The sequence below is a fragment of the Oncorhynchus nerka genome, linkage group LG16 (assembly GCF_034236695.1).
Source record: "Oncorhynchus nerka isolate Pitt River linkage group LG16, Oner_Uvic_2.0, whole genome shotgun sequence".
NCBI classification, from domain to species: Eukaryota; Metazoa; Chordata; class Actinopteri; order Salmoniformes; family Salmonidae; genus Oncorhynchus; species Oncorhynchus nerka.
The window spans coordinates 1,589,857-1,611,987 of record NC_088411.1 but is presented as its reverse complement, the minus strand read 5'-3'; the positions used below and the strand labels follow the sequence as shown (position 1 = coordinate 1,611,987).

Here is a 22,131-nt window from a genome sequence, read left to right as displayed (position 1 = left end):
AAGTATGAGAACATGCATTTAATGAGTGCAGAAAATGTTAGGATTACACTAGCACAGTAAAGCAATCACACAAAGCTAAACCAAAGACAATGCCCAAGTATTAAGTTCCATCCTGGTATCTCCCTTCATTGTATAAAAATATAGCCTACTATAAAAGACAAACTGTCTCAGAGCACTGTGCTTTTTAAACAAAGACGTTCACTGCCTTGTCAAATTACTGCCCAGTCCCCTTCCTATTCAATTTATCATTTTTCAGAAGTTTACACACAGGTCAGATGTGACATTCAAGTAAAACAAACATGTTTCGTTGTCCATGATACTCAAATATAAGATTGATTCTCCTCAGGGGGATGAGACATTTTTATTCATGTTACCCAGGTAAGCCTGTAAGGACAGGAGAGCAATGACCTCATTTTAATAGTTGACTGCTATACAGGTCAAGAGAAAGAATTCAGCCTACCAGAATTCAGCTCAAAATTATAGAATTGTAGTTAATAGAAAAGCTGAGCACATATAACACATACTTTACACATGTCCAAAACAAGTAGATAATGACCCAGCTTTATCAAATCGCATGTTACAGCTAAAAAGGCCTGTTGGCAGACAATGTCTCTCCATGGTATTTCTCAACCAGCTGATATAGGAATGTGTCCCTCTCTTTCTGTGTTGCAATACAAGATGCACATTCTAGCGCCGCCGAAAGGCGCGGGAGATTCTCCAAGCGTTGGGCTCCTCGTAACGGTTGTAGAGGGGCTCGAGGCGCTGCTGCTTCTTCTGTTTGCTGAGACGCGTGGGATCAGACACTTTGAAAAAGGCCGGCGAGAACTCTACCAGCCAGCGTGGGTCAATGGTGGTCACCTCCCTCATGTACTCCTTAGTGGTCAGCACCAACTCATGGTACACCACCCTGTGGAGAGAGGAATAAGAGTATCAGGCAAGAGGAAAATAATGTCCAGGATGGCTCAGTAACAGTTGACATTCAATGTAAACTAGTGACTAATCCACTAGTCCCAGTGGTAATCAGAAATGAGGGTCGACTCACCACTCAGGCTGGCGGTTGAACAGGGCACTGGAGGGGTGGATGTACACCACCTGCTGGTCAATGAGCGTACGGTAGCCCTCCTGGGGATCCTTTTTGGCTGCGTTCCGGAAGAAACCACTGCAGATGGCCTTCTGCACACGCACCGTGGCCTTTCCACAAGTCACCACATCCAGTTTATGTCTGAAAAGAGGTAAACGTTTTTGGATTTGTGTGAGAAGATTTCTAGTAAGTGACGTTTCTTTACCAGACATACAATTACCTTGATCATCAAATGGACAGTGGAACCTACCTGTCCATGATACCCAGCATCTGTTTGCGGATATCCTGGGCTCTGCGCAAGGAACGGGCCTGGATGAAGTTCTCGTAGCACCAGGGGTTGGAGAACTTGTTGTTCTTCCAGGAGTTATAGACAGCCAGCAGAGTAAGGTGGTCTCCCTCGGCCTGGTGGAACTTGGCCTTCTTCTGGTCAGCCAGGGCCTGCTTGTCCTGATACACAGAGAATAAAAGAACTGTTAGTCATCAAATGATCAACAATGGCACACCATATAATTGCCTCATTGAGGTGTCCAACCATAATGTTAAACCTCAACAACATTCAACTGTGCTGCAAAGAAAAAAAAAAAAAAAAAGATCTAATCAGGATACCCAGAGGAGTGATATGACCTTATTTCAGTGTTTATGAGTCTTGTGATTTGCCGTACCTTGGGCCTGTAGAAGACGTTCTGCACAGACAGCATGGAGACGATGGTGAGCATCTCCTCACTGCAGCCCAGGTGGACGGACATGATCAGCATCTTACACAGCATGGGCTCCAGAGGGAACTCCGCCATCTGACAGAGAGATGGAAATAATTCATTGGTAATTCATCCTCACTTTTGCCTTTCTTAACAACAGTCTCCTTTTTTTGGTGTAAACTCTTACCCTGCGTCCGAGACGAGTGAGCAACCCTTCATCGTCCAGAGACCCCAGAGTGTAGAGCTGCTCCATGGCAGTGATCAGAGTCTCCATGGGTGGAGCGTCCATGAAATCAAACGATAGCAGGTCATTGATGCCCATGGCCTGAAGGAATATGGAGAAAGGGACATCAGGGGATGATACGGGAGGAGTAGGTCTCAGCAGACAAGTATAGATCACAGAAGAATGTACAGTGAGACAAGGTTTATCCCCTTTTGTGACTGTATGCATACCTTGAGTGACAGCACAGTGCTGGCCAAGTTAGTTCTCTGGATCTCAGGCACGTTGGTGGTGAGCATCTCGTCTCTGTATGCTCTCTCGGTGTACAGCCTGTAGGTCTTCCCTGGGCCAGTTCTTCCAGCTCTACCAGCCCGCTGCTTGGCTTGGGCCTAACAGAAGTTACATTGAAGCCCTTAGCATACCAAATCGTAATTGCTTGAGAGAGAGAGGGGTTACAATCTTGGTAGGTTTAGAAAATAAATATGAACTGAGTGATTAACCAGTCTACCTGTGAAATGGGAGTCACCACCAGCTGGTCAATACCAGTCTTGGAGTTGTACACCTTTTGCTTCACAAATCCTGGGTCCACAACGTAGTAGATACCGTCAATGGTCAGAGACGTCTCAGCAATGTTAGTGGCAATGACAACCTTTCTGCTGCCGGGGGGAGCAGGGTCAAAGATACGGGTCTGCATCTCGCTTGGCAGCGCAGAGTAGACAGGTAGAATGATGAGTTCGGGCACTTCAGGTCCCAGAGACTTCATCCGTTCATACAAGATCTCACAAGCGGTGTCAATCTCCTCCTGACCCGTCAGAAACACCAGGACATCACCTGCAAACAAGGAGCGAGAGAGGACATAAAGAAGGTTGATAACTCTTCACAATCAAGGGTGAATTTCAAACTGACATTTTATAGCAATGGATTTGCATTCATGCAGTGATTTAGGTCAATGACTATGAATTACAGTTAGACTATAGACTGGGTTTAACCTTTGTTAAAACCGTACCTGGAGGCTCGGTCAGGTGGATCTGCATGACTGTGATGAGACTGGCGTCCAGGTAGTCCGTCTCAGGCTCTTTGCAGTAGAGCACCTCCACTGGATAGGTACGTCCTGGGATGGTAAAGATGGGCGCTTCGTAGAAGTACTGGGAGAACTTGACGGCATCTAGCGTGGCTGAAGTGACAATCAGCTTCATGTCTGTGCGTTTCTGCACTGTCTGAAAAGGGGGAGAGTTAGCTTAATACAAAACTTTCCTTTAAAATATTAGCGATGTTTAGACCCTGAAGTCAAGGGGAAACAAGACCCTGGTATACCTTCTTGAGCAGACCGAAGAGTACATCGGTATGGATGGTCCTCTCGTGGGCCTCATCCAACATGATGATGGCGTACTGGCCAAGGTCCGGATCTATCAAACACTCTCTCAGCAACATACCGTCTGTCATGTACTTGATCACCGTCTCAGGGCTGGTGCAGTCCTCAAAACGGATGGTGTAGCCCACCTGGTGTAGAAGAACGGAGACACAAGTTAGAAATAACTAGGGCCAGACGTTTGAGATTGTTCTGCGATCAGATGTATTCGTCATCGTCTCATGGTCACGTGGGCCAGGAGATCACTCACCTCCTGGCCCAGACAGCAACCGTACTCTTCAGAGACTCTCTTGGCCACAGACATGGCTGCCACACGACGGGGCTGAGTGCAGCCGATCTTCCCCCGAGTGGTGTAGCCCGCCTCGGCCAGGTACTGGGTGATCTGGGTAGTTTTCCCAGAACCAGTCTCTCCAATAACAATCAAGATCTGGTTATCGTGGACAGCCTGTAATAGAGAAGCAGAGATGTGAGCAAAATGTTATGCCATAAATGGTCAAAAACAGCTGTTGAAATAGAAATAACTAGCGATATATAATTTGCTAACTTTTGCACAAACCTGTATGAGCTGCTCTTTGAGCTTGTAGATGGGCAGGCTCTCTCTCTGCTCCAGGATGGACATTGCCGTCTTCTTGCCGTAAGAGGCCTTGTTGCCCCCAAAGGCATGTTTCTTCCACTCCGGGATGTCAGTTGGCATCATGCCAATTCCTCTCATGTTGGCTGCAATCTGCCTTCCATCAACTGTGTAAGAGGGAAGCGTCTTTAATTGAGATGAACTGGTGTGATATTTAACCTCCACCCCTTCAGATGACTGGTGATCCAGACCCAGTCTAGGACCCTGGGAGGAACCTTTACACCCACAAAGCCTCCCCTGTAACCCTGGGCCATGGAGGACATGGCAAACTACAGCAGGCCACTCTATCCGGCCTGTTAGGATGCTAAAAAAAAACAGATAACCATCTCCAGCCCTGCAAACCCTGAGTGCCGCTGCTGCTACACTGGAGGAAGTGTTGAGACTGTGTTGAGGATTACTGTGTGCTTCCATACAGACTTACCATCAGGCAGAGGGTCTACCCAGTGTTTGTTCAGGCCCATGGGGATAGAGTCCATCTCAGCCTCTCGCTGACACTGCTTCACCTCCCTCCTCTCCTTAGCCAAAGCACTCTGCATCATGGCAGCCTGGGACAGCGAGCCGTCTGGATTCTGACAGAGGGAAACAAAGTGAGCTGCAATTGTTCACACTACTAAACAGAATGAAAACACTCAAACAAAATTGCCTTGAAAGTAGGTTGATCAAGAGGACATGGAAACATACCTTAACAATCTTGACAGGGCTCATGTCCATACTCTGTTTAGTGTGTCCTCTCAGGAACGGAGGCTCCTCCTCCACCAGCTCAATTTCCAGGTCCTCATCTGAAAGAAAGTGGTGGGCAAATCAGCATCCAATACTTCAATGTGAATCTAAACCGACAGTGGTTTTCTATGAAGAAAATGTACACGAGGGCGTGCTAAATTACTCTTTTAGCACGGCTGTGCTGCGGCCATAGGTACGAGGCGGAGCAGAGTACCGCAGATTAGCACAATCATGCTAAAAAAAACATTTTTACACAACCTCAAGTGTACAATTGCTTTTCTACAATGGGTTACGAGTCTGGAAAATATATATATATATTTTCCAATCTAAATGTTCCATTGCCATGCTGGCTGGCAAAGCTATTATCCCTCGCTTGCTACCTAGCCAACTACAACTAACACAGTCACGTCAGACTATGCTATAATAGCAAAGTAGCTGCCTTTCATTTAGCTGGACCGGCTTTTCTAGTGACGTGTGTGGGTATATATATATATATATATATATATACACACACACACTGCTCAAAAAAATAAACACACACACTAAAATAACACATCCTAGATCTGAATGAATGAAATATTCTTATTAAATACTTTTTTCTTTATATAGTTGAATGTGCTGACAACAATCAAATTTATCAACCCATGGAGGTCTGGATTTGGAGTCACACTCAAAATTAAAGTGGAAAATCACACTACAGGCTGATCCAACTTTGATGTAATGTCCTTAAAACAAGTCAAAATGAGGCTCAGTAGTGTGTGTGGCCTCCACGTGCCTGTATGACCTCCCTACAACACCTGGGCATGCTCCTGATGAGGTGGCGGATGGTCTCCTGAGGGATCTCCTCCCAGACCTGGACTAAAGCATCCGCCAACTTCTGGACAGTCTGTGGTGCAACGTGGCGTTGGTGGATGGAGCGAGACATGATGTCCCAGATGTGCTCAATTGGATTCAGGTCTGGGGAACGGGCGGGCCAGTCCATAGCATCAATGCCTTCCTCTTGCAGTAACTGCTGACACACTCCAGCCACATGAGGTCTAGCATTGTCTTGCATTAGGAGGAACCCAGGGCCAACCGCACCAGCATATGGTCTCACAAGGGGTCTGAGGATCTCATCTCGGTTCCTAATGGCAGTCAGGCTAACTCTGGCGAGCACATGGAGGGCTGTGCGACCCCCCAAAGAAATGCCACCCCACACCATGACTGACCCACCGCCAAACCTGTCATGCTGGAGGATGTTGCAGGGAGCAGAACGTTCTCAACAGCGTCTCCAGACTCTGTCACGTCTGTCACATGTGCTCAGTGTGAACCTGCTTTCATCTGTGAAGAGCACAGGGCGCCAGTGGCGAATTTGCCAATCTTGGTGTTCTCTGGCAAATGCCAAACGTCCTGCACAGTGTTGGGCTGTAAGCACAACCCCCACCTGTGGACGTCGGGCCCTCATACCACCCTCATGGAGTCTGTTTCTGACCGTTTGAGCAGACACATGCACATTTGTGGCCTGCTGGAGGTCATTTTGCAGTGCTCCTCCTGCTCCTCCTTGCACAAAGGCGGAGGTAGCGGTCCTACTGCTGGGTTGTTGCCCTCCTACGGCCTCCTCCACGTCTCCTGATGTACTGGCCTGTCTCCTGGTAGCGCCTCCATGCTCTGGACACTACGCTGACAGACACAGCAAACCTTCTTGCCACAGCTCGCATTGATGTGCCATCCTGGATGAGCTGCACTACCTGAGCCACTTGTGTGGGTTGTAGACTCCGTCTCATGCTACCACTAGAGTGAAAGCACCACCAGCATTCAAAAGTGACCAAAACATCAGCCAGGAAGCATAGGAACTGAGAAGTGGTCTGTAGTCACCACCTGCAGAACCACTCCTTTATTGGGGGTTTCTTGCTAATTGCCTATAATTTCCACCTGTTGTCTATTCCATTTGCACAACAGCATGTGAAATTTATTGTCAATCAGTGATGCTTCCTAAGTGGACAGTTTGATTTCACAGAAGTGTGATTGACTTGGAGTTACATTGTGTTGTTTAAGTGTTCCCTTTATTTGTTTGAGCAGTATATATATATATTATGCAGATTCATGACTGACTGCCTGCGAAAAGATAACTGTCTCGTCCTGACACGTTCATTCTCAATAAGACAGTGGAGATCGAATTTCAATATTGATACAATGTTGCAAATGTCGAGAGACTGGCAGCAACGTTTATACAAATCCCTGTTGTTGCAAACCAAATGATAGGCTAGAAGCGAGAGGAAATAACGTCGACATACTTTTTTTTTTTACAGTGGAGATCAAGTTAATGAATTGGCTGGCTGGGCCGATGAGACAGTGGATGGGCAGGGATTTCTCAGATGGAACAGAAAAAAAGATGCCCATTTTTGCATCATAGGCTCACCCGTGCTAAACAGTTTTTAGTATGGCTTAGAACACGTCTCAAGCAAATCACAAAGCTTGCTTTGACCAATCCGCTGTGGAACACACAATAACATGTTTTACCTTCTTCGTCATCAACTTTGGGGAGGATACCAGTCTCCTCGTCAAAGTCAGGGAACTCCTCTTTAGAAAGAACATTAGCAGCAATCATCTGAGAACAGAAGAAAATAGCATTATTAGATCAAAAATCACACTGATAACAGTCAAGAGGTCTTGATAAAAACTCTGTGTGCACACATACCTGTTTGATTTCCCACTTCTCGGGGTCAGATATCTTGGTCAGTCTCTTACGCTCCAGTGTGTCATCCTCCAACTCAGGGGCGTGGCCCAGGTTGAGGTTGGTTGGGCGGTCGGGGTTCCTCATGATTTTCTCCTCCTCACCATCAGGGCCCTGGTTCCTCCTTCTGTTGGGGTTCAGGTCCTCCCCAGTTTCCTGGTCCACATCCTGTCAACGAAGAGGAGTGCCAGTGTTTCAGTAATAATTAAACAGGTCGTTCATAGTGCTTTCCAAAAGTTCCAAAGTCTTTTAAACTTAGTGGCCTCCAGTCTCCTTTTCACCTCATTTAACAGCTGATTTCTGAACAGAAAGGGTACATCTCAATATGTGGTACAAGGTGAGTCATTCCATAGCACCCGAGTGTGGGGGGGGGGGTGGCTTTTCTCTTTTGTTCCTCAAGCAAGGGGAATGACAAACCAACTCCTTGAAGTTTGCAGTTGTCAAAAAATAAATATACATTTAAGATAATAAATATAAAAAAAAATTCAACAGGAAAATTACTTTAAATGCCCAAATTTTTACCAACATGATTACAGGAATAAAAACTAGTGAGCGCCCAAAAAGGTGATGCAAATTTCCGCGTGAAAAATATCTATTTTCAGTGTGTTTGTCAGAACACCAACATTTACTAATGATGTGATACCAAGTAGTATTGCGATACCATAGGGTTTGCCCTGTGGTATCACATTTTGGTCTCATGGGACCAAAATGGAACTCTTTAGCCTGAATGAAATGCACTTTGTGTGGAGAAAACCAGGCACAGCTCATCACCCGTCTAACACCATCCCTACCGTGAAGCATGGTGGCGGCAGCATCATGCTATGGGGGTGCTTTTCAGCAGCAGGGACTGGGAGACTGGTAAGGATAGGGAGAATGATGAATGGCACCAAATACAGGCAAATCCTTCATGAGAACTTGCTTCAGAATGTAAATGAACTTACCGCAATTTCCGGACTATAAGCCGCTACTTTATTCCCCCACTTTGAACCTCGCGGTTTATACAATGACGCGGCTAATTTATGGATTTTTCCCGCTTTCACAAGATTCATGCCGCCAAAAAACTGAGCACCATCACATAATGTGACGTAAATCGAGCGCGCTCAAACTTCCCATCATTCTGATTACGGTAGTAATTGTCACCCTCATCATGGCAAAGACAGGGAGAAATGCATATCATGCAGCTTTCAAGTTGATGGCGATAAATCTGGCTGTTGGAAAAGGAAATAGAGCTGCTGCATGGGAGCTTGGCCTTAATGAGTCGATGATAAGACGTTGGAAACAGCAGCGTGAGGAACTGACTCAGTGCAGAAAGACAACAAAAGCTTTCAGAGGGAAGAAAAGCAGATGGCCCAAAGTATTTGCAGCCACTCGACATCAGTGTAAATCGTGCATTTAAGGTGGCGCTCCTTGTTCAGTGGGAGGCTTGGATGACAAGTGGGGAGAAATCCTTCACTAAAACGGGCCGCAGGCGAAGAGCATCTTATGGTCAAGTCTGCCAGTGGGTCCTGACAGTGTGGAGCATTGTCAAAAAATCCACTATCATCAACGGGTTTCGAAAGGCTGGACTGCTGCGTGTTGAAGGGGCAGCATGAGCTCAGCGGGGTATTTGCCTCCGGATGAAAGTGACGAGAGCGACAATGAAAACGATCCAACATCGGATGAAGCAATTCTGAGGCTATTCAACTCCGACACCGAAGGAGATGACTTCAGTGGTTTCAGTGCACAGGAGGAGGAAGATAGTGACCAATGACTTTCTTGGTAGGCTACTGTTTTAATTTTTGTTACAAGCCGTGTTTCGTTTAAAGGCTGTGTAAAGTTCATTTGTTTCAATGTACCGGTAGTCACCTGCGGCTTATAGACATGTGCGGCATATTTATGTACAAAATACATATTTTTTAATAATTCAGTGGGTGCGGTTTATATTCAGGTGCGCTTAATAGTCCAGCAATTACGGTAGACTGGGGTGAAGATTTACATTCCAACAGGACAATGACACCAAGGATACAGCCAAAGCAAAGCTGGAATGGCTTCAGAACAAGAATGTGAAAGTCTGAGTGGTCCCACCAAAGCCTAGACTTGAATCCCATTAAATCTGTGGAAAGACATGAAGATTGCTGTTCACCACCACTCTCCATCTATTGTAACTTAAGAGAGCTTGAGAATATCCACAAATCCAGATGTGCAAAGCTGATATACATACCCAAGACGACTCAAAGCAGCTATCATTGCCACCAAAAGTGCTTATTAACTCAGGGATGTGAATACTTATGTAAATTAGATTAATGAATTTAATACATTTGCAAAAATGTCGAAAAACAAGTTTATTGGGAATTGTGTGTAGATAGGTGAGGGGGAAAAAATCCACTTAATCCAATTTGAATTCAGGCTGTAACAACCTTCTGAATAAGTCAAAAATGTCACTGACATAAAGGGCTGCCTCGCTTCTTGCTCTTAGGAAACTCTGCAGAATTTTTTTATTTTTATGTATCATTTCTTACATTGTTAGCCCAGAAAATGTTGTGTTATTACATACAGCCGGGAAGAACTATTGGATATCAAAGCGCTGGTAACTCATTAGCACTACCAGGAATACGACTTTCCTGAAGCAGATCAATTGTTCGCACCCCCCAGGGCAAATGAACTGATTCAAGAACCCAAAACAACTCCGGCGAAGGAGAGGTACTCAGAGTGGTCTTTTAGTCAGACTTAAGAGGCGCACACGCCACCCACCGCTTCCAAGCATATTACTATCTAGATAATAAAGTTGAGGAGCTCATGGAGGGCGTCTCTTTCCAGAGATACCGGGATTGTAACATACTCTGCTTCACGGAAACATCTCTCTCGGGATATACTGTCCGAATCAGTCCAGCCAGTTGGAATCTCAGTTCATCGCACAGACAGGAATAAATATCTCTCTGGGAAGAAGGAGGGCGGGGGTGTGTTTCATGATTAACTACTCATGGTGTAATTGTGATAACTCAAGTCCTTTTGATCACCCGATCTAGAATACCTCAAATCAAATGCAGACCGTATTATCTCCCAAGAGAATTGTCATTGGTTATAGTCACGGCCGTGCATATTTCCTCCTCAAGCTGATACTGCGACAGCCCTCAAAGAACTCCAGTTGACTTTATGCAAACCATATGTCCTGAGGCTGCATTTATTGTAGCTGGAGATTTTAACAAAGCAAATTTGAGAAAAAGGACGCCAAAATTCTAGCAACATATCGACTGTAGGACTTGCGCTGCCAAAACTCGACCACTGTTACTCGCCCCCCATCCACATTTGGAGTCTCGCAATGGAGAAGGTGGAAAGCTTCAAGTTCCTCAGCGTAGACATCACTGACAAACTGAAATGGTTCACTCCCACAGACAGTGTGGTGAAGTCACAACAGCGCCTCTTCAACCCCAGGAGGCTGAAGAAATTTGGCTTGTCACCTAAAACCCCCAAACTTTTACAGATGCACAATCGAGAGCATCCTGACGGGCTGTATCACTGCTTGGTATGGCAACTGCATCGCCCACAACAGCAGGGCTCTCCAGAGGGTGGTGCAGGCTGCCCAATGCATTACAGGGGGAAAACTACTGTCCTCCAGGGCACCTACAGCACCCGATGTCACAGGAAGGCCAAAAAGATCATCAAGGACAACAACCACCCCACTATCATCCAGAAGGCGAGGTCAGTACAAGTGCATTATAGATGGGACCGAGAGACTGATCTCAAGGCCATAAGACTGTTAAAATATCCATCACTAGCACAGAGGCTGCTGCCTATATACACATAGACCTGAAATCACTGGCCACTAATAAATGCAACACTAGTCACTCAAAAATGTCTACATATCTTGCATTACCCATCTCATATGTATATACTGTATCCTTAGTCTATGCCGCTCTGACATTGCTCATCCATATATTTTTATATTCTTAATTCCATTCCTTTACTAAATGTGTGTGTATCGGGTATATGTTGTGTAATTTGTTAGATATTAGTGCACTGTCGGAGCTAGAAGCACAAGCATTTTGCGACACCCGCATTAACATCTGCTAAACACGTGTATGTGACCAATACAATTTGATGGGGTATGAATACTTCCTGAAAGCACATACCTTCATGCTGAGACTGGTCTTGGAGCCAGTAAAGGACAGCACCTTGATCTTGACTCGTTGACCTTTCTGGACCACATCAGCCACATTGGCAACACGTCCCTCTCTGCGTAGCTCAGAGATGTGCACCAACCCCTCCCAGCGTTTCCTACAATGCAAAACAGATAATTTTTATTTTACCTTTATTTAACTAGGCAAGTTTGTTAAGAACAAATTCTTATTTTCAATGACGGCCTAGGAACAGTGGGTTAACTGCCTGTTCAGGGGCAGAACGACAGATTTGTACCTTGTCAGCTCGGGGGTTTGAACTTGCAACCTTCCGGTTACTAGTCCAACGCTCTAACCACTAGGCTACCCTGCCACCCCAGGCTTTCAACACTGCACAATCAAACGCGAACCAAGTTCATCACTATTGAATTAATGACTTTTGCCGAGGCATTAACAACTCTTTTACTGACCTCAGCCCCTCCAGTTGCACGAAGCAGCCAAACTGCATGATGCTGGTGATTTTGCCGTTGAATATGTCTCCCACGGTAGGCTCCTCTGGTGGTGGGCGGTCCACGTGTTTGTCCTTCCACCGGTCAGAGCCTTCCTTTGCGTCCCTGTCTCGGTCTCTGTGGGGGCTGGGGGTGCGACTGCGCTCACTCCAGCGAGACGCACGTTTCTTACCACGGTCGCGGTCCCTCTCACGGTCTCTCTGACGATCACGGTCCCTAGATCGAGATCTAGAGCGGGACCGAGAACGATGACGCCTCCTCCTGTCCCTGTCTCGGCTCCGGCTTCTGCTGTGCCGCCTCTTTTTGTCCGACCTGAGGAATGCAAATCTATGAGCTCCAATCTATGTAACTGAGGAAAATGTACACTTGAAGCCAATAAGAGTTTAATTGGGGAAATCTCTTTACCTGCTCTTGCTCTTTGAGTCGGATCTACTCACACTGGGCATGAACATCTCCAACTCCTTCATGGCAGCGTCTGCGATTTTCACGTCGTCTTCGTCTAGTATGGCCTTGGGGGGGGTCAGAAATGGTAGGCCAAATATCAGTAGGTCACACAGTCAACCAAAGTAGTCTACAATGTATATTTTACCTGCAAATGAACTACGTTAAAGCACAGACTTACCTTAGGAGCCGGATCGTCTGGCCTGCATAACGCAGGAAACAACTCCTTCAGTTTGTCCTTCTCACTCTTCTGCTTGACCACAGGCTCAAAAGCTAGAATCATAGAGTAAAGAGTCAGCAAGTCTACAACATAGTAACAATAGCATAAACAGTGCATTCGGAAAGTAGTCAGACGCCATTATATTTTCCACATGGATTAAATTGTTGTTTTCCCATCAATATAGAATAATACTGGTACGTAACAATCTACACACAATAAACCCATAATGACAAAGCAAAAACATGTAAAATGTTTTGCAAATGAAAAAAACTAAATTAGTATTCAGACTCTTTACTTTGTTGAAGAACCTTTGGCAGGGATTACAGCCGAGACTTCTTGGGTATGACGCTTCAAGCTTGGCACACCTGTATTTGGGGAGTTTCTCCCATTCTTCTCTGCAGATCCTCTCAAGCTCTGTCAGGTTGAATGGGGACCATTGCTGCGCTGCTATTTTCACATCTCTCCAAAGATGTTCGATCGGGTTCATGTCCGGGCTCTGACTGGGCCACTCAAGGATATTCAGAGACTTGTCCCGAAGCCACTCCTGTGTTGTCTTGGCTGTGTGCTTAGGGTTGTTGTTCTGTTCGCTCCCAGTCGCAGGCCCTGAGCGCTCTGGAGCAGGTTTTCATCAAGGATCGCCCTGTACCTTGTTCGGGTTATCTTTCCCTCAATCCTGCTGCCACCATGCTTCACCATAGGGATGATACCAGGTTTCCTCCAGATGTGACGCTTGGCATTCAGGCCAAAGAGTTCAATCCTGGTTTCATCAGACCAGAGAATCTTGTGTCTCACTGTCTGGGAGTCCGTTAGGTGCCTTTTGGCAAACCCCAACGGGCTGTCATAAGCCTTTTACTGAGCACTCCACCAATAAAGTCCTGATAGCTGGAGTTCTGCAGAGATGGTTGCCCATCTCCAAAGAGGAACTCTGGAGCTCTATCAGTGACTATCAGGTTCTTGGTCACCTTCCTGACCATTCTGCCCTGATTGCTCAGTTTGGGAACGTCAATGCTGCAGAATGTTTTTGGTACCCTTCCCCAGCTCTGTGCCTCGACACAATCCTGTCTTGGAGCTCTGCGGGCAATTCCTTCAACCTCGTGGCTTGGTTTTTTTCTCTGACATGCACCATCAACTGTGGGACCTTATATAGACAGGTGTGTGCCTTTCCAAATCATGTCCAACCAATTGAATTTACCACAGGTGGACGTCAATCAAGACGCAGAAATATCAAGAATAAACAATGGAAAAAGGAGCTGAGCTCAATTTCAAGTCTCATTGCAAATGGCCCGAAAATTACATTAGGTATGTGTACATTTTTTATATCGTGTAGATTGAAGAAAAATGTACTTAATCCATTTTAGAATAAGGCTGTAAAGTAACAAAATGTGGAAAAAGTCAAGGGCAGGGGTCTGAATACTTCCTGAATGCACTGCACAAAGCCCATAGCTTTGCAATTGTAAGTGAAAAGCATACATCACCATAAATCAGACGATATAGGTGGAATATAGCTCACATACCTTTGTTTGTAGATGTCTTTGATGGAGGCCGCATCGTTTGAATAAGTCTGAGCAAATTGCCAACAAGTGAATCCTGAAAGATCGAAAATAAATTGAACACGTAGTTAAAGTCGAGTCATTAACTAGTTGCTCCTACCCTCTACTTTTTTTGAACATTTTGTTAAAAATCGCGCAACATTTCAGCGCCCTGCTACTCATGCCAGGAATATAGTACGTTCATATGGTTAGAATGTGTGTATAGGAAACCCTCGGACGTTTTTAAAACTGGTTAAATCACGACTGTGGCTATTACATAACGTGCGTTACATCGGAAAGCGCAGGAAAACCTGATCACAGAAAATGGAAATAAATATCCTTGCGCCACTTCCAGCAATTGTTAACAGTGAGCCGAATTAGATAAGACCAAGCATTCAACTCCCACAGCATCCCCATGTAGTCGAGTATCTTGTGAATTTAATCCTCTTTGATTCTTGGTTGAACCGAAAGAGGGGCACGACGTACCTCCGGTCTCCGCCCAGATCATTCCGGAAGAGCTCTCTCCTGAAATTTTTTCCAAGACGACAGCTAATGATATGTACATCGCCTACGGATGATTTTTATCGCTTATTAACGTTTACTAATACCTAAAGTAGCATTACAAACGTATTTCGAAGTGTTTTGTGAAAGTTTATCGTCTACTTTTTGAATTTTAAAAAATGACTACGTTGTGAAATCGCTGTTTTTTTCGTTTATCACACAGTCTACATATAACGATATCTTGGCTTTATATGGCCCGATTTAATCGAAATAAAGACCCAATAGTGTTTATGGGACATCTAGGAGTGCCAACAAAGAAGATGGTGAAAGGTAATGACTGTTTTCTATTTTATTGTGCGGTTTGTGTAACGCCGAAATGCTAATTATTTTGTTTACGTCCCCTGCTGTGCTTTTCTGTTGTAGTGTATTGGTGCATGCTATCAGATAATAGCTTCTCATGCTGTCGCCGAAAAGCATTTTAAAAATCTGACTTGTTGCCTGGATTCACAACGAGTGTAGCTTTAATTTGATACCCTGCATGTGTATTTTAATGAACTTTTGAGTTTTAACTAATACTATTAGCATTTAGCGTAGCGCATTTGCATTTCCAGAGCTCTAGTTGGGACGCAAGCGTCCCAGGTAGAGGTAAGAGGTTAAGACTCGTTTTTCAACCACTCTACACATTTCTTGTTAACAAACTATAGTTTTGGCAAGTCAGCTAGGAAAATCTACTTTGTGTATGACAAGTAATTTTTCCAACAATTGTTTACAGACAGATTTCACTTAATCACAATTCTAGTGGATCAGAAGTTTACATACACTAAGCCTTTAAACAGCTTGGAAAATTCCAGAAAATTATGTCATGGCTTTAGAAGCTTCTGTTAGGCTAATTGACATCATTTGAGTCAATTGGAGATGTACCTGTGGATGTATTTCAAGGCCTACCTTCAAACTCAGTGCCTCTTTGCTTGACATCATGGTAAAATCAAAAGACATTAGCCAAGACCTCAGAAAAAAAAATTGTAGACCTCCACAAGTATGGTTCATCCTTGGGAGCAATTTCCAAATGCCTGAAGGTACCACGTTAATCTGTACAAACAATAGTATGCAAGTATAAACACCATGGGACCACGCAGCCTTCATACAGCTAAGGAAGGAGACACGTTCTGTCTCCTAGAGATGAATGTACTTGGAGCTGGAGGAAACAGGTACAAAAGTATCTATATCCACAGTAAAACAAGTCCTAAATCGACATAACCTGAAAGGCCGCTCAGCAAGGAAGAAGTCACTGCTCCAAAGCCGTCATAAAAAAAAACCAGACTACGGTTTGCAACTGCACATGGGGACAAAGATCGTAATTTTTGGAGAAATGTCCCCTGGTCTGATGGAACAAAAATAAAACTGTTTGGCAATAATGACCATTGTTATGTTAGGAGGAAAAGGGGGAGGCTTGCAAGCCAAAGAACACCATCCCAACCGTGAAGCATGGGGGTGGCAGCATCATGTTGTGGGAGTGCTTTTCTGCAGGAGGGACTAGTGCACTTCACAAAATAGATGTCATCATGAGGGAGGAAATTATGTGGATATATTGAAGCAAAATCAAGACATCAGTCAGGAAGTTAAAGCTTGGTCGCAAATGGGTCTCCCAAATGGACAAGTTGTGGCAAAATGGCATAAGGACAACAAAGTTAAGGTATAGGAGTGGCCATTACAAAGCCCTGACCTCAATCCTATAGAAAATGTGTAGGCAGAACTGAAAAAGCGTGTGCGAGCAAGAACGCCTTACAAACCTGAATCAGTTACACCAGTTCTGTCAGGAGGTATGGGCCAAAATTCACCCAACTTATTGTGGGAATCTTGTGGTTAAAAGTTAAAAAATGTAAAGGCAATGCTACTAAATACTAATTGAGTGCATGTAAACTTTGACCCACTGGGAATGTGATGAAAGAAATAAAAGCTGAAATAAATCACTCTACTATTATTCTGACATTTCACATTCTAAAAATAAAGTGGTGATCCTACCTGACCTAAAACAGGGAATTTTTACTCTGATTAAATGTCAGGAATTGTGAAAAACTGAGTTTAAATGTATTTGGCTAAGGTATATGTAAACTTCCGACTTCAACTGTAGCCATCAGATCATACCCGCTTGCTTACAGCTGCACTAGGGTCGGACAGACGTTCTGTGCAGATTAAGACACCACGGAGCCAGCGCGAGATATGGCTTGGAAAACGTACCTCAATTCAGGGATGAGAAATGTGTTGTACTCCCGACTTGTTCCATTATCCCAACTGTTACACAGAGAAGATCGGCTGCTATTGGCTGGTAGTTCAATCTTCTCGGTGTAACAGCACAAGCATTTCTTATCCCTGGATTGATGTGCTTTTTCCAAACCTTTAACATCTTGCGCAGGCTCCGCAGTGTCTTAATCTACACAGAAAGTCCGTTAAACCCTAGTGCAGTTGTACACAAGTGGGTCAGATCTGCTGGCTATCTAGCTAGTGACAGTAGATAGCAGTGGACAGTACTTACTGTGAATTCTGCGCCATTTTTCAATAGAAGTGATTTAAAGCCATCAAACGTTGGTTGCTTTTCAGCAAGGCTGATGACAAACTCGGCTGTGTGGCAAAGAAACGACCCATTAGTTCAGGGTTAACCTGATTAGCCAAGTAATGTTACTCCTAAACATTAAGAATGTACTCGTTTGCTTGTTAAACAGGGCTATCACGCCAGCTAGCTAGCCAACTTTAAGGTCAGACATAGCCCTTGAGCATGACTCAGTTCCATTACACATAAGAGTCATTGAATGAAGAGATCCTCTTACAGGGACGTTTTGTTAAGACCATTAACACTCGTTGCTTGTGGTAGGGTATCGGAAGCATAAGGACCTCATCACATATAGAACAATGAGCCAGATCGTTCACTGGATATATAAAATGTGAAGCTTCCAGGTGGCGTTTCCACTCAGTACCAAATATTGTGATGAGGAAGCCAAGTGACCGGCAGTGGGAGAACATGGAATTTGGCCAACATTCTGCAAATATACTCATCGATTAAACATTTGATCTCCATCACAGTTCTCTTTCAAAAACTAGAATCTGTAACAGAGTGTTTTGTAGACTTCACCCTTTTTTAATATTTTTTTTATTTTACCTTTATTTTACTAGGCAAGTCAGTTAAGAACAAATTCTTATTTACAATGACGGCCTAGGAAGTGGGTTAACTGCCTATTCAGGGGCAGAACAACAGATTTGTACCTTGTCAGCTCGGGGGTTTGAACTTGCAACCTTCCGGTTACTAGTGCAACGCTCTAACCACTAGGCTACCCTGCCGCTAAAGTTTCAAAACATTGTGTTGTTTAGAAGGAGTGCAAGGGCGAATTGAGTTATTGCACACATCAGGGTAGGCGTTCCCTCGCGAAAATATGCAAATAAATGCTAGAACGTGCCAATGGGAACTCACTAGCTTGTGCTTGGCTGGGCCCACCTCCTTGCTTGTTCTGCCCACTATGATTAATTTGCTCCCATTGGAAATGACAGGCTCTGGTCTGTTGAGTTAGTGATACAAATCTTTGACCTCATCTTCCATAAATATACACACACACTACCGGTCAAAAGTTTTACTATTTTCTACATTTTAGAATAATAGTGAAGACAAAACTATGAAATAACACATCATGTAGTAACCAAAAAAAAGTGAAAATAGATTTTATATTTGAGATTCTTCAAAGTAGCCACCCTTTGACCTGTTGACTGCTTTGCACACTCTTGGCATTCTCTCAACCAGCCTCACCTGGAAGTGTATGGGATTTGGAATGCTTTTCCAACAGTCTTGAAGGAGTTCCCACATATGCTGAGCACTTGTTGGCTGCTTTTCCTTCACTCTGCGGTCCGACTCATCCCAAAATCCTTCATTATGTGGCCCGACTCATCCTAAACCATCTCAGTTTGGTTGAGGTCGGGGGATTGTGGAGGCCAGGTCATCTGATGCAGCACTCCATCACTCTCCTTATTGGTAAAATAGTCTTTAAACAGCCTGGAGGTTTGTTGGGTCATTGTGCTGTTGAAAAACGAATGATAGTGCCACTAAGCCCAAACCAGATGGGATGACATATCGCTGCATAATGCTGTGGTAGCCATATTGGTCAAGTGTGCCTTGAATTCTAAATAAAATGACAGAGTGTTCAGACAACAGTAGTAGGCTTGATTACCAACAATGACGAGACAGCCTGCAGGGAGGAGGTGAGGGCTCTGGGAGTGTGGTGCCTGGAAAACAACCTCTCACTCAATGTCAAAAAAACAAAGGAGATGATTGTGGACTTCAGGAAACAGCAGAAGGAGCACCCCCCTAGCCACATCGACGGGACCGCAAAGGTTCAAGTTCCTCGGCGTACACGTCACTGACAAACTGAAATGGTCCACTCACACAGATAGTGTGGTTAAGAAGGCGCAACAGCGCCTCTTCAACCTGAGGAGCCTGAAGAAATTTGGCTTGTCACCTAAAACCCTCAAACTTTTACAGATGCGCAATCAAAAAGCACCGATGTTAGATATTACTAGGTAGATATTACTGCACTGTCAGAGCTAGAAGCACAAGCATTTCGCTACACCCGCAATAACATCTGCTATACACATTATGTGACCAATAAAATTAGATTTGAACTCTGGGTATTCCATTTCTGTGGTGGTCCTCATGAGAGCCAGTTTCATTATAGAGCTTGATGGTTTTTGCAACTGTACTTGACGAAACTTGAAAAGTTGTTGAAATGTTCCGTTGGTAGAGTTGCAAAGAAAGAGCCAAATCTCAGACTGGCCAATAAAAATAAAAGATTAAGATGGGCAAAAGAACAGACACTGGAACTCTGCCTATAAAGCCAGCATCCCAGAGTTGCATCTTCACTGTTGACCTTGAGATTGGTGTTTTGCGGGTACTATTTATTGAAGCTGCCAGTTGAGGACTCGTGAGGCATCTGTTTATCAAACTAGACACTCATGTACTTGTCCTCTTCCTCAGTTGTGCACCGGGGCCTCCCACTCCTCTTTCTATTCTGGTTAGGGCCAGTTTGCGCTGTTCTGTGAAGGAAGTAGTACACATCGTTGTACGAGATCTTGGAATAGCCTTCATTTCAGAACAAGAATAAACTGATGAGTTTTAAAATAAACTTTTGTTTCTTTTGAAACTGGCCATTTTGAGCCTGGAATTGAACCCACAAATGCTGATGCTCCAGATACTCAACTAGTCTAAAGGCCAGCTTTATTGCTTCTTTAATAATCAGTTTTCAGCGGTGCTAACATAATTGCAAAAGGTTTTTCTAATGATCAATTAGCCTTTTAAAATTATAAACTTGAATTAGCTAACACAATGTGTCATTCGAACACAGGAGTGATTGTTGCTGATAATGGGCCTCTGTACACCTATGTGGATATTCCATTAAAAAAATCTGCCGTTTCCAGCTACAATAGTAATTTACAACATTAACAATGTCTACACTGTATCTGATCAATTTGGCGTTCTTTTAAATGGACCAAAAATGTGCTTTTCTTTCAAAAACAAGGACATTTCTAAGTGACCCAAACTTTTGAACGGTAGTGTATATACATAAATAAATTATTACATTGATGCACACCTTGATATAGTGTTCCCACACTGCCATATCCATGTTACATTGTTTAAAAAAAAAAAACAGACAGAAGACAAGAGGCGACCACTTGTGCTAATTGTCCATCTAGCATTCGAATAACACCTGTGTGTAAGTGTAGCGGAAGTGTTTCGTAGATTGAGTCACCCATAGTTATAACGTTATGTATCTGTCCAAAACGGATACCGTAAGTGTATATCTTTTTATTTGAGGATTCTTCATCGCTTATGGAAGACAAGTGCCAATGATTATTGAAGTTCCTAAACGTTAAAACAACGTCGGGATTGCAGTTCACATGAGGCAGTCGTGGGCGAAGCTAATTTTGGCTCAGAACTGTAGCCAGGGAGAAGCCAGAATGCCGCCTTGAGATTGAGAACTAAATTTAGCTAGCTAGGTCAGACAGATGTCAATGCTGTGTTGGTTAGCTAACTAACGTTAGTCCGGATACGTTTGTATTGGCAACAAGACAACCACAACAGTGCCAAGCGAGTTACTGGGACTCATGTGGGGTATAAGACCGTAGACAGTTATCCAACGATAGCTAGCTACCTAAATTAACATGTAGCTGGTTAGTTAGCTGCTAAACAACTTGCGGTTTTCATACCTAGATCTTTATCGCTTATCCCCAGATGGTTGTCGAGTTCTGTGCACACTTTGGATACTAACGAAAGGTATTCGAGCTGTTCTAGCTCGTTATCTCCGATGTTTGCCATTCTCAACGAGATTGTTTTGTTTTCAGAAGAAACCAGCAGCAGACATATTTGGAATTTGATGGAGTATGACACCATTTCCGGTTCTGCCGGAAATTAGTGTGTGTGGTGTAGTTCTTCAATTTTGTCACCTGGTGGTGCTAAAACCATTCCCAAAAGGGGACTCCCTAAAAACACTCCAGTTCGATACAAGACACTTCGTAGAAGGTAAAATTAGCAGAGAATTTTCGCAAGTCCTAATCTTAACCTAATTATTCTAATTTCTTGCGTAAATCCTCCTAATATGCTACGAAAAGACGTAACTGTATCGAAGGGGCGTGTTTTTAGGGCTCTCCCAAGATGGACACCGTCTCTATGGACACTGACCGGATGTTATGACTGCCACAGTGACAGACATACACGAGTTAGCCTAGTGCTTCGAGTGTTGGACGAGTAATCGAAAGGTTGCTAGATCGAATCCCTGAGCTTGGCAATGTAAACATCTATCGTTCTGCCACTGAACAAGGCAGTTAAGCCACTGTTCCTAGGCCATTATGGAAAACAAGAATTTGTTCTTAATTAACTGACTTGCCTAGTTACATAAAGGTTAAATAAAAGAGGGAAAGTAATCAGATTACATAAATGAGTTTGGGTAATCCAAAAGTTGTTACTGAATAAGATTCTGGCCAGGTAACTGTAACTGTAACTGATTACATTTAGAAAGCAACCTGCCCAACCCTGAACATGCAGCGGCACTGAACCACTGCTATCTAGGAAGAGCTGCTGCCACAAGTGCATCATCTCTCTTACGACACACTCTTTTAATGGGTTTTTATAACCCTAGAGATAATTGAATAGGTTTCCGTGTCTTTATGTATGATGAGTTACCCGACTGCCCTGAATTTCAAATTTTTTCTTTGCACTGCCGTCTCTGAGAACCATCTCCTTCCCTTCAAGAGACCCACTTGCTCCCCCTCCTCTTTCCTCTCCTCCTTCATTAAAGATTTGTGTATCCTTTATCCCCGTTCATTCTCTACCCCCTGGCTCACTGCTTAGGTCCCAGCCAAGGGCTTGTATAAT

The 22,131-nt window shown here is 44.1% G+C and overlaps 1 protein-coding gene across 2 annotated transcripts; it reads right to left on the bottom strand.

Annotated features, from left to right (window-relative positions):
• Positions 1 to 3: 3 nt before the first annotated feature.
• Positions 4 to 21,141, bottom strand: LOC115143884 (ATP-dependent RNA helicase DHX8). 2 transcript variants are annotated; one of them, XM_029684322.1, is made up of 22 exons: positions 20,967 to 21,141; positions 17,257 to 17,342; positions 14,208 to 14,280; positions 12,655 to 12,746; positions 12,438 to 12,541; positions 11,994 to 12,344; positions 11,539 to 11,683; positions 7,394 to 7,597; positions 7,216 to 7,303; positions 4,678 to 4,775; positions 4,418 to 4,565; positions 3,922 to 4,103; positions 3,616 to 3,810; positions 3,311 to 3,496; positions 3,003 to 3,213; positions 2,505 to 2,827; positions 2,230 to 2,385; positions 1,964 to 2,101; positions 1,744 to 1,872; positions 1,332 to 1,528; positions 1,043 to 1,222; positions 4 to 907 (listed from the first exon to the last, which is right to left on the bottom strand). In XM_029684322.1, the coding sequence occupies exons 1-22, from the start codon at positions 21,073 to 21,075 to the stop codon at positions 688 to 690; spliced, it is 3,615 nt and encodes a 1,204-aa protein (XP_029540182.1). In that variant the 5' UTR covers positions 21,076 to 21,141; the 3' UTR covers positions 4 to 687. The 2 variants fall into 2 exon arrangements, with proteins under 2 accessions (XP_029540182.1, XP_029540184.1); XM_029684324.2 differs by lacking the exon at positions 20,967 to 21,141 and adding an exon at positions 18,517 to 18,724.
• Between the last annotated feature and the right edge of the window lie 990 nt (positions 21,142 to 22,131).

Bases quoted from the DNA above. Each gene is read 5' to 3' on its own strand.
- LOC115143884 (XM_029684322.1), bottom strand. From the start codon at position 21,075: ATGGCAAACATCGGAGATAACGAGCTAGAACAGCTCGAATACCTTTCG. The intron at 12,345-12,437 runs GTAAAGAGATTT...TGCATTCCTCAG, and splicing joins GACTCAAAGAGCAAGAGCAG to GTCGGACAAAAAGAGGCGGC. The intron at 11,684-11,993 runs GTCAGTAAAAGA...TTTGCATTGTAG, and splicing joins GTGCAACTGGAGGGGCTGAG to GAAACGCTGGGAGGGGTTGG.